This window comes from Aricia agestis, chromosome 17 (genome assembly GCF_905147365.1).
Source record: "Aricia agestis chromosome 17, ilAriAges1.1, whole genome shotgun sequence".
NCBI lineage: Eukaryota > Metazoa > Arthropoda > Insecta > Lepidoptera > Lycaenidae > Aricia > Aricia agestis.
In genome coordinates, this window is record NC_056422.1 from 10,130,298 (window position 1) to 10,143,288 (window position 12,991).

Genomic DNA, 12,991 nt, shown 5'->3' on the forward strand with positions numbered 1-12,991 from the left:
TCTATGATAGTAAGTATAAGAAGAAATTGGTTCATAGGCGAATCCATAGAAGAAATTGATTCGTAGGCAGATGACGGACCTACGTCATTCGGTGGGGTTAAGTCAATTCAATGTTACCACCACCAAATCACGTCGGTCCGCCATCTGCCTATTAATCAAATACTCAGATAGTACAAGAAGTACAAGAAATTCATAGGTAAATGGCAGACCTACTCGATTTTATCGGGTGTTATTCCACATTAGTTCCGATGGTCACGCTTATAGCACAAGTTCTCTTTACCACGTTTCTCCACCCAAAGAGCAAATGATTTAAAAATAGTTGTTTGCAGTTCGCACGGGCAGCCCCGACTACATGTGTTCCATGCTGCCTCAGCACTGGCGCTCCAACAAGACGCTGCCGGGAGGGTTCAAGGTGGTGGCACTGGGAGACGTGCTGGATGGCACCCAGGTAATGGGAATAAATGCTATTCTCTGTTAATTTCATTAACATGCTATTTTTCGTGTCATAGCATGCTACGTGCTATTGCTTTGCTAAAGTCGCGGCATCATTAATTTTTTGATTATGTCTGACATAGTTTTTAAGTATTGTAGTTACTAACAAATTATGGACTTAGTCTGAAATAAATGATTTATTATTATTAACTCTCGGTTCGCATTGCACCTCTCGCGTCGAGTATTATTTCGGATAGTGAAAAATAGCAGGTTCAATAGCAGTTAGCACCGCGGTGCGTAACAGCGCGGACGTTATTTTTTTCATGATCGTATTTTTTTGCAAGTACGAATAATTAAATTATTGCTAATGCTATTTTTACCAACACCCAGGTGACAGTCAGAGCGGGCAACGACGAGAACGTGTCAGCCGAGTTACGGAATAACACTGCGGTGATGAAGAATAGGGTCGCCAAATTCAATGATCTGAGGTTCGTCGGGAGAAGTGGAAGAGGTAAGATTTTTTATGGTTTTGATTATTTTTAGTATACCTACGTTTAGTGGGAAACCGTAGAGGTAGGTTTCAACATTATTTGTATTTTACTCTTAAGGAGTGAGCACACTGAGACGGGCCGTGTCGGGGCTCAGCGTGCCGGGGCTCATCGCAAAAATCCGCCCCGACACAGTGTGCGATACGCGCACCCGCTTCCATACAAATTGTATGGAGGCGGATTTTTGCGATGAGCCCCGGCACGCTGAGCCCCGGCACGGCCCGTCCCAGTGTGCTCACTCCTTAAAAGCACAAAATGAGCATTATTTTTACAGGATGATTGCAAAAAAAATTAAATAAAAAAAAAGTTATGTATTCTACAAAGACCTCTCTATCATTATATAAATTTTTGTATATTATATTATCTACTCGTAAAACTTTTGTATATAATATTATAAATGCGAAAGTGTGACGTGTATTTGTTACTTTATTATACTCAAATTGCTGGGAAAACGCTGTGATTGTCGGAAAAGGACAACGATGGTTTTTATCTTAAACATTGTACCATCGAGGAAATAGATTCCTAGGCAGTTGATGGACCAACGTCATTTGGTCGGATCGTGTCAATTAAATGTTAATTGTGATCTGTCGGCTGGGTTTGACGTATGGCGACCAAACTACGTAGGTCCTCCATTTGCCTAGGAATCAACTTCTCTGTTAGTGCTTTTCCATTTACACGCAACGCAATTGCGGGCAACATCTAGTCAACGATAACTCTTCGTTCAGACACCCAGTAAACTACCCTAGTTGTAAACTAGCCGAACACATGCACAAATCATAGGCCGGGCTAGATTAAGCAATTATCGATGGTAATCTAGACCTAGGAATCTAGCGCGCTTTATGGCCTGTATTCACTATTATTAGTGATAAGTGCAGGTGATTACTAATTAGGAGAAAGCAAGTGTGGACAGCGACTGATTTGTGCAATTCATTTATTTTCTCCTAATCACTAATCACCTGTACTTATCACTTGTACTTACTAACTCGCACTAATCAAAGTGAATACAGGCCCAAGGCCAGTGATTTAAGACTAATGAGATATTTTGACATATTGGTCAATGTTGTATATTAAAAGATTATAACAAAACTGCGGTTTCCGAGGTTTTTTCACAGAAGTTTAAGAGGATTCCACACCGCCATTTTTTCCATACAAACGTTGTCCCCTGTTTCCTCCCTGGATAATGCTAGTAGAGTTATAATTTTTTTCCTGAATATCTACGGCCACTAATACAATGTCCCTATGTTTTCTTTTTTTTCATAATTTAATTATTAAATAAGATATGAACGTTCAAAAACCCAAAAAAATGGCCAGATTTTCCACTGTCTTCAAACGTCCAGAAAACAGATTTGGATAGATTATACAAAAAAAGCAAAACATAGGAACACAGCTCAAGCCTTTTTTTAATCTTTAATGAAAAAAGTACTTAAATCGGTTAAGTTTTGGAGAAGGAATCAGGGGACAACGAATCGTTGATTTTTTGGATTTTCTGCAGTTGTCTCTATCGCGTTCTGCGGTATAGGCTTGAGGTAAGGGAGACAGCTATAGGTATTACACGTACTTTTTTTTCATTTCACTAGCCGCTGTGGTATCCTCTTAACGTTTTAATTGGTTTGGTTAACGTTTGGCTTCAAAGAGTGAATAGATACATCCAAATTAAATCCTTCTAAAATCAAGGCTGAATTTGTTACTTATAGAAAATAGAAAACATACACACAAACAAAGTACTTACAAATTAATAGTTTTGAAAATTTTTCAATAAATTTAGTTATAGCAGAAGAGTTTTGGTAAGAGATAGCGTTGCAAGTTTTCTACATAATATGAATTTTCAATGTAAAACCAAATGAGATAATGTGTGCACATGGAAAGAAAATTGTGAATTAAAATACCCTATCTCAGAAACTACTGAACATATATACCTTTTTAAATCGGTTTTTAGGCAATTCAAGAGGTTGTTTAGATATTATTTAACATCAAGAGATGACATTTCTAAATTTGAATTTGGTACCTAATGCAAAATTGATCTTATTCATAGCTTATTCATAGAATAATAACAGAACACGCGTTTAAGCTGAAAACATATTTTTATAGTTATTTAGTCTATATTCATAAAAGACTTTAGTTCGTTAGGTTTATGCATGTGGGCCGGGCACAATGGAACAGTAAAGCGCGAGCTCTGCGGTTTGGAAATTAAAATACAACTTGATATATGCGAAAGTGAGTTTTATTGTCGTCTTCGTTCGCGCAATATTGCTGTCTACACATAGAGAATGCTGTCTACACATAGAGAATGCTCAGAGATGAGTTTTCTAGAAAGTTCTTTGATGGATGTAATTGGCTTTAGGTAGGTTATACATTTAATTTTAATACAAAATAACACATGTAACGATAATAATAATATGAAAATGTTAACAGTGAAGTAAAAGAAGATGTGTTACATAAGTACGGTATATTCAGTCGAGAAGTAGGTAACATACAATTCATTCATAATATTATGATAATAAAGAAATATTACCTATAAATTATTTAGTATGTGATTTAGACCGCACAATTAATTAATTATTACACGTCCTTAAAAATAAAACTATTTACTTAATACTTACCTCCATTACTTTTAAACTCCCTAAAAATATGTGTAAGAGAAGTCGCACATAAATAAAACTAAATTATAACCCTATGGGACCTATGTCATATCAACCAGGCAGACGAAACGTCAAACTTGTAGCACCCTATTTTTACCGAGGACTGAAAAGTACGTGTCATAAAAAAGTAGGTATAGGCAACTCTACATCATAAAGTTAATATACCTAGCGCAACAGAGCAACAATCTCGAGCTGTCAAATAAAACCGAAATTGGTTTCATCTGTGTGTAAAAATATGTGTACGTATACACTCACACAAGCATGATTGAACATGATTTCTATGAGATTAAATTATCAACGTGAAGCACGTGCCGACTGGACGTCAAAAAAAGAGTGCTGCTGTCATGTATCACACGTCTCTTTTTACCACGCAGTGTTACTGATAGTGACATCTCGCTTGCTCAGGCTTTTGTTTCTCTATTCCGCTAGGTATATTAACTTTATGCTCTACATAGAGTCATATAGATTTACGAGTAAAGCTATCTCTAAATATGATATTTAGAGCTCGTGACAATTTGGACTCGTGATAGAGTCATCAGTGATGATTCGAGTGATCATTATCATTCGGCGGAACGTGTGCCTAATAGCTTGAACATTAGAGAGCTTATGTATAGAGCTTTTACTGTTAAAGGTATTTCAAGTTATGTTGGTCTATGTAAAGTACGTTCGAAAGGTTATCAGGGACAAAAATAATCATATCACCTTCGAAGTATCTCCAAACCAAGTTTCAGCAAAATCGTTTTATCGGTTTTGGCGTAAAAATACACGCAGACAGACAGACACGATTTCTCATTTATTATAATATTAGTCTGCATTCCTTATGTTTCTATGATCTATCTAAAATAGCTACAAGCATAAAACAAGCACTATGCTCGTAACCGGTAACCCTGTGCTGCCGAAGCCCCACGCCCGCGGTAACCCGACACGCCGCGAGATGACCGCCTAATGCGATGTGATTGTGACTTGATTGTGACTCAGTTTCGGCTCGCTCAGGTGGACGGTGTATCAAAATATCAATGGGAGACAAAAACAGCTTAAATTCTTTGCCTAAATAAGCTAACAGCTATTTTAACCGAACACTACTGACAGTCCACAAAGCATTGGGATGAAAATGTCAAAATATTATCTCTTTTTTACGGTTTCGTAGCCAAAAGAAAAAAACGAAACTCTTAAAAGTTATAGATTTCGTCTGTCTGTCTGTCTATACGTCCGACCGTATGTCACAGCCTCTTTTCTGATTTTGGCGGCAATATCTAGTCTATACTGGACATAGGATACTTTTTATCCCGGAAAAATATACGGTTCCCACGCGATATACGAGTTTTTGCGCAGCTGGTATCAACTACTGTACATAATATTAAATATAATATGTCCTCTAGGAACTACAATAGAAAAACCCTAGTAGTAAACTATATTAGTTCCTAGCAAGTCGCTCCTAAAATTTAATGAATGAAATTAAATGATCATAACAAACGCGTTATGTTATAATATTGACTCTTTTTTATTGGTCTGAGTATTGACAGTAAAAATGATTAATAAATTATAACCCTAAAGTCCTCTATTATCATTGTTACACATAGCCCTACCTGTAAACCTTCAAGAAGAGAGCGTATTTCCTCTGAGGCCGGCAACGCACCTGTAACTCTTCTAATGTTGCGAGTGTCCGTGGGCGGCAGTAGTTGATTTTCATCAGGTGAACTGTTTGCTCGTTTTCCCCCTAATTTTAATTTTATAAAAAATACACTTTTGTCAACGATTTAAAAAGTATAAACCCAGAATATTTTTAGTAAGCCGGATTCGGACAGGAAACAGCTATGTAGTCGTACCTGAAATTTTGAAATGGCCACAATAATCCTTAGTCCTACATTTTGCCTCGATGTGCTATGTCTATAATATTTTACTTTGATAGAATAAAATCTAAGGACAAACATATTGGACAGGTTGTATTGACCTAGTATCAGCTCTGATTCATCCTGACCATTTAGAAATAATCTACCTCTGAGAATATGAGATTAGTCCTTATGTCGTTGATGTAAAGTTCATTTAAGAGGTAAAATACTTTCAACATATTAGTCATGTTATTGCGAACTACCAATCTGCTCTATATCGCGTTTGATTGAGCTACTTATTGTATTATATTTAATAGTAAACTGTGATTAAGTGTTCTTGTAATAAATTAATGGTGTTATTTTGTGATAACTTATATATTGTAAGAAGGAAGTAAGTGACTTGATACTCTGACTCTTATAAAACTGTCAAAACTGCTCATCAACCATAATTGGAAACGGTCTGTAAGCCCGGCCGCACATTGTCCGAAATTTCTGATCAGAAACAGTTGAACGTCCGCGCTGTCTCTTACATTTTGTACTGAGCCGAGTGAGCTCGAACTCGCCGGAAGGATATTTCGGATAGTGTGCGGGGTGGCGGTCCGGCGAAATTCAACTGTTTCTGGTCAGAATTCGGACAATGTGCGGCCGGGCTAAACGCCATGACCAAGTGTGACCATTCAAATGATGTTGCCATCATCTCTTCATATCGGAATTTGGAATTATGATGCTAAATATGAAATCATCTTTAACTCCAAATGTCATCGCACGCAGAAATAATTGGGTTTTGGGTATCAGTTATCAAGATTAGCGGAAAATTCAAAGAGATTCATATCTTAGAATTTTCCGCTAATGTTGTTTGTTAAGCGTTTGAACTAATTGTATCCGTAGGCGGTCTTTACACATAACCTATTATCTAATATTTATTCCATACCAATTTACATAATATCTTTACATCCCTCCACAAAGACACATCGGTCTCTCCATACCCATCACGATCTTCACCGCAAGCGTTTTCCTAAAAAGACATACTTCGTCTCGCAAATGTCACTCAGGATTTACGCTCCGTCGTAAATCAAGATGGCCGCTCACCCCTGCGCCCGCGCACAATAATTGAATATTCTCTCAACACCTCCTGGACTACAATGTTACGTTTTACGGCCGCACATTGTATTAGCTCCTAAATTGTTGATGAGTGATCATGAAGAACGTAATTTAATAGCGATTTTAAATGCCATAATTCTTATACTTCGTGGCACACCTCTCAGGCTTAAAGGGTGTTTTATGGTGATTTGTTCCTGATATGATGGCGCTTACTTTGTGTTAGAGCGAAATGACAAACGTGAATGCTAAAGGAGTGAGCACACTGAGACGGGCCGTGCCGGGGCTCAGCGTGCCGGGGGCCCGGGTCTCATCGCAAAAATCCGCCTCCATACAATTTATGGAATGCGCGTATCGCACACTGTGTCGGGGCGCAGCGGATTTCCGCTTCCATACAAATTGTATGGAGGCGGATTTTTTCGATGAGCCCCGGCACGCTGAGCCCCGACACGGCCCGTGCTCACTCTTTAAAGGAACACTCTTGATAACATAAGTTTGAGTATTATTGTTGTTTAGCCTCTCGCTTTAAATAAGTTATCTTGCTCAGAAAATGTTTGCCATAAGATTCCCAAAATGTAACATTTTAGGAGCCAACTATTCATGTCAGCGCATAGTCAATGCTCAGTCCGCAGAATTCGGAAAACGCAGTATTGAACACGAAAGATTGCCTCTTAGCTATATTAAATAGTGATTTTAAGATAACGGCAAAAATATTATATTATGTTTTGTATCGTAACCTTCATCAAGTATTCACTGTTGGCCACTTTTGAGAGACGAACTGGTTCTAATTTTCGGGCTGACTAAAAAGGACGGAGGTTTCAAAACGCGGGTGACGATAATATCTTATTAGTCATTTCGTCTTTAAATAATTTCTAGTCTCTAATGAGTGACGGACTGATGGTTGAGTCAATTTTATATTTAGATTAATAATAAACTTTTGAAATAACTTTTAAGCTATTACATAGCTTTTATCACGAGCTTTGAGCGCATCGCCTAAGTTTCAGTTCGGCAGACTTCGGCACGGTGTTTGTGTGCGTACGACTAGACGTATGCGAATCATAATTGCATAAGTTGATAACTACGGAACCCTAAAAATGCTATGCAACAGATTTACCGCGTCTGTCTCCGAGTGCTACACGTATTATTTTATTTAATAGTTTCTCTATAATATGACGATTTAACTTATCAGCACATTCAGTGATTCAAGTCTTGACTCGCTGTGCGTTCCCGGAAGCCGCGTTACTATCTGCATGGGAACGCGCGTATAAGGATAAATTACCTACGATAAATGGGTAATTCCCAAAAATTTCAGTGATTATAGTGTTACTAAGGGTCACAATATTATAACAAGGCCGCCGTGGTCTAGTAGTTTAGAGCGTAGCTCAGCGGGGCTAAAATGGTCACATTTAGCAATTCCTCTCAATCAATTCAGCAAATGAATTGTCAAAACTGTCAAACTGACAAATGTCAAATCAGTACAAAAATACAGAAATGTATTGCAACTTGCAAGCAGAGTTGCATTTTGCGATTTTAGAAAAAGGAATCATATTATGATTCATATCATGATTCTTCAAAGCGATAATTTTAGCCCCGCAGAGGTCGATGGTTCAATTCCCACTTTGAATACTAAACTTGCCCGCAACTTTGTTGCATCAAAATTCGTTTATATGCGGCATAAATTTTCTACTTTAAAAACTATACTTCTTTTTCTGAGACTCAAGGTATCTTCATGACTTTCATCAAAATCGATTTAGCGGCTTAAACTTGAAGAGGTAACAGACACAAATCGCATCTATAATATTAGTTTAAAAGTGTGTACTGAGTAGATAGTATCTAGTAGATACAACATCCGAAGTTACTTATCCAACACCTCATTAAGCCCATCATTCCAGCTTTAATTAATAAAGTCCTAAACGCGTCGAAATCAATCATTTATACTAAATCGAGTGGTACAAGCGTATTATCTGTATTAGACATGTTAATCCACTCATTTTAACTGTAATTTTATTCCGTATTTATCGGTGCATTCATTACTAGCGACCGCAAATCGTGCGCCCAAAAAGCTGGCTATTTCCACACAGTGTACTGTCATTCAACATACAATACTATGTTTTAATGTTCTATGAACGTAATTGGGTATGCTTAGGTATGTTAAAGTTTTTAAAATTATTTATTTATTTCTTCTGTTTATCCAATATATTACGTTAAGCAATAGTTCTACCGTTTGTACACCGATTTTCAAAACTCTTTATTTTAATGTGCCTTCTGAATTATTATCTATATAATTATAGCATAATATATTCCCTAATATCTGTGTCTACATCAGCTAAAATCTAACGTAGAAGCACAATGTGCAAGAATTTAGAAATTAGAATCTTTGATCCTGCAACTTATTACTTACCTAACTGCCAGTCGTGTCTATGTTATATCATTCCCATACGAGCATATTTACCAGATTTGAGTTATTATTCAGCTTATAAGATAGTAATTACCTAGGTTCCTGTACAAAGATTCACTGCAAAATTGGTATTACGTTTGTAAGAGAATTGCGTTGGCACCCGGACTCTTAACAGCTGGGATAGCTGTTAATGTTATAACATAGACACGACTGGCAGTGAGGTAAGTTGCATGATCGAAAATTCTAATTTCTAGCATATTGTGCTTCTAAGTTAGATTTTAGCTTGATGTAGACTTCAAGGTTTCAAGAGCGAGAATCGATCTTGTGTATTGCGGCTTGCTCTTGATCACAAATCACAATAGTAATAATCATTTAACTATGGAGCATAGACTATAGTTCAAACGGCAAACTGCGAGTCACACATACGAATTTTTACACTCGGTTTTGTGACTATTCTAGCGATCGTTGATTAGACCATAATGCACAATTTCACAGGAGATATTTAAATATAATCTAAGCGTGTTACTTATTGATTTTCATATTTTATTTTGTACTAATCAAGCATAGCATATATTAATGGTACGGAACCCTCCATAAGGGCCCGTTTGTTCGTCTATTTTTATTAAACCTTTTTTTTTTCAGGGAAGAGTTTCTCTCTTACGATTACGATATCGACGAGTCCGCCGCAGGTGACGACATACCAAAAAGCCATCAAGGTCACCGTGGACGGACCACGGGAGCCGAGATCTAAAACTAGTAAGTTATTTTCTGTTCTTCTTCTTTCTGGCCCAAATTTCTGAACTTATTTTGCTGAGGTATGGGGATACTTCCCGTCCCGGGAAAGGACATAAGATACCTTTTATCACGGAGAATGTACGGTTCCCGCGTGATAAACGATTTTTGGCGCAACGGAGTTGCGGGCGTCATCTAGTACTTTACAGTAACGTGGAACTTGTGTCTTTGTAATAAGAAGAAAATTTACTGCCTCCGTATATTTTGTGTTAGTCTGAGTTATAGTCTGAGTCATCCTCCTCTTTAAGGACGAGGTAGAGTTACAGGATATTTAATTATTAGAAATGAAATAAATAGGCGTGAAACAGCGCTAGCGCTGTGTTTCGCCGAGTGAGTGAGTTTACCGGAGGCTCAATCCCCTACTTTATTCCCTTCCCTACCCTCCCCTAATTCCTTCCCATCCCTACCCTCCCCTATTACCCTATTCCCTCTTAAAAGGCCGGCAACGCACCTGCAGCTCATCTGATGCTGCGAGTGTCCATGGGCGACGGAAGTTACTTACCATCAGGTGACCCGTTTGCTCGTTTGCCCCCTTATTTTATTAAAAAAAAAACAAACTTTAACCAGATTGAAGCAAGTGAGCTTACAAGTTACAACACATTTTAAGTCTTCATTTTGCATAAATCATAATATTATAACTTTTCGTGTGCTTGCTGAGCTAGTATCGTCGATGTAGTAGTGTAGTATAGTCGACGACCTCTGTGGCTCAGTGGTGAGCGCGTTGGTAGCTCAAGGGGGTCGCGGGTTCCAATCCCGCCGACGGAACAAAAAGTTTTCAAAGTTCCTGGGTCATGGATGTGTATTAAATATGTGTATCATATAATAAAAATCTTAAATATATGTATAGTATAAAAAGTATTAAATATATTTCCGTTGTCTGGTACCTGTAACACAAGTCCTTCAGTTACTTACCACAGGGCCAGACTGACGTGGTGTGAAGCGGCCATAGATATTATTATTAGTATATGTGCTTGCGTTTGCTATACAGTAGAGAATAGAGATAGCTAAGTAAAAGTCATTATCTGAATTCAATAATCAAAATCAATCATGCTAACCAAAATATCGAGTGGGTAACAACGATTTCTACATCACAACAAATTCTACAACTAATTTAAAACTATCAAAACTCAATTTGAAAAGCAGTTACCTGTCACTGCATCGACTAACGCTAATGAATTATGAAACACTATCGTAAACTAATTATACATTCATTATATAACTAAATTAAACGTACCGCCAATATTATATGACATGTGACAAAAACCGCGAGAGATGCAAATAATTAAAATGTGTCCTATTATTATCGTTATTTTCATATCGCATCCCAATACAACACTGTGGTAAGTCAAAATAGCAAGTTTTTCTGAATCGACGAAAAACTCCTACCATGAATTAATGTTATAAATACGAAAGTGTGTCTGTCTGTCCGTCTGTTTGTCTGTCTGTCTGTTACCTCTTCACGCCCTAACCGCTGAACCGATTTTGCAGGGTATGGAGATACTTTGAGTATCGGTAAAGGACATAGGGTTTCATCCCGGGAAAATACACGGTTCCCGCGCGATAAATTAATTTTGGCGCAACGGAGTTGCAGGCGTCATCTAGTCTCATTACTCATTTAATTAGAAAGTTGTTACAAATTCACTAAATGAAGTATATTATTTTTATAAAGAACGAAGCTTATATTACCTATAAGAATTATTATTAGTGAAGTTGCAACGTCAGTCTTAGGGGGGACAGAGTGAAAGAGAGTTGTCTTCGCGAAATATTAAGTTTAATAACTGCTTTTATTAACTACTTATCCTAACTCATATAGGAGGGAGGCGATACACACACTACACCTCCCCCGTTTTTTGAAAAAAATTTTAAAAAGGATAGGATTCCTCCTTTTCCCCGGCGATACACACACGACAAAGTTGTTTCAATACCCACAATATCTTTGGTCACGCCATATCTTTGGTTTCTCGAATATCAATACCAGGCGTATTATCTTCGTGGTGTATGTGGAAAATTTTTGTCTATTCAAATACATAGAGAGCTCGATTTTGTGGTTTTTCGACTTGCTACATTGTTGTTTTGTGCGTGATATGCTATCGGCTGCGGCCGCGCTATCACCGTGATAACAGGTTTCTTCCCACGGGACCAGCTATAGGTCAACGAAGGACGTATACTTTTGGAGTCTATGATAACGCTGTTATACGTGTGCAGTCAATTATTTCAATTGTTTAAAAAGTTACTAAAATGTTTCACCTAACCGAACGCAATATCAGTTGCCTTTCTGTAGCTCTACCATGAGTTTAAAGCTATAGTATTCCTTAAAATTTTCACCGCGTTGTTTCACGCCGTTGTTGACACCTTTCTGTAAGACTCTAAAATCTAGAGTTCTATATAATTCAATACTATAGAAACTGAATTTAACTTAAGCTATATTAACTACAAATGCTGTTCAGTATAATATAGTTTTAAACTTTTAAAAGCGATTTGTTGGGTTTAGATAATTATTATGTTCTATTATTATTACTATTATTATTATCAGCCTACAGTGTCCCACTGCTGGGCAAAGGCCTCCCCTCTCTCTTTCCAAAGTTCAGGATCCTGTGAAGTTGTTGGCCATTATGTTCTATATTGTTAAAAAATTTGTTAATATGAATTCTTAAGCCTAGACGAGTAACTTATCAGATAGTTTCATCGCTGCTTACCTACTGTACGATGGATATGTACAAAAATATCAGATAAGTTATTCTTTACATATTAGGATATCGTACAGCAGATCCTTCATATAGAAAAAGCATATTTTTTAAAACCGTTTAATACTTCCGCCATCCGCTACCAGTCACGCGAAACTGAGTTGTAAGAAGCTATCGAAATTGGCTGACGGTGAAAAAGGCACGTTACACCATATGTTAGGCAGAGCCGGTGGCGGACAATAGTGAAATTACGTCAATAATAACACGTAGACACGCACGCCACAACTGCTACTTTTGTCCTCTGCGTGGCCTCGACGTGGTCACAGTAGCTGGTGGGATCACCACACCGCCGAATAATTGAGGATTTTAAGGGACATATGAATAAGCTCCGAAAATAAAAATCAAGACAGTTAGCGCATAAAGACTATGGCCTAGACACGTCATGCGCTTAAATATGCTGTAGTCCTGGTTTGAGGGTTTAAGAAAGCGCTTTAAAAACTCTGATTATTCTAGAAATACAGCGACGACACGCAAAGGTTTCAAGAAATATTAAATTAGTCTCGCAAACTGC

At 37.6% G+C, this 12,991-nt stretch overlaps 1 protein-coding gene across 2 annotated transcripts in view; it reads left to right on the top strand.

Annotated features, from left to right (window-relative positions):
• LOC121735552 (protein lozenge-like) overlaps positions 1-12,991 on the top strand; it is a 62,120-nt gene that overhangs the window by 13,388 nt on the left and 35,741 nt on the right. The window contains exons 2-4 of one of the 2 annotated variants that reach the window (XM_042126399.1): positions 320-448; positions 823-943; positions 9,587-9,700. In XM_042126399.1, coding sequence (XP_041982333.1) covers positions 320-448; positions 823-943; positions 9,587-9,700 — 364 coding nt within the window. The remainder of the gene's footprint in view (positions 1-319; positions 449-822; positions 944-9,586; positions 9,701-12,991) is intronic. The other variant, XM_042126398.1, reaches the window with a different exon arrangement.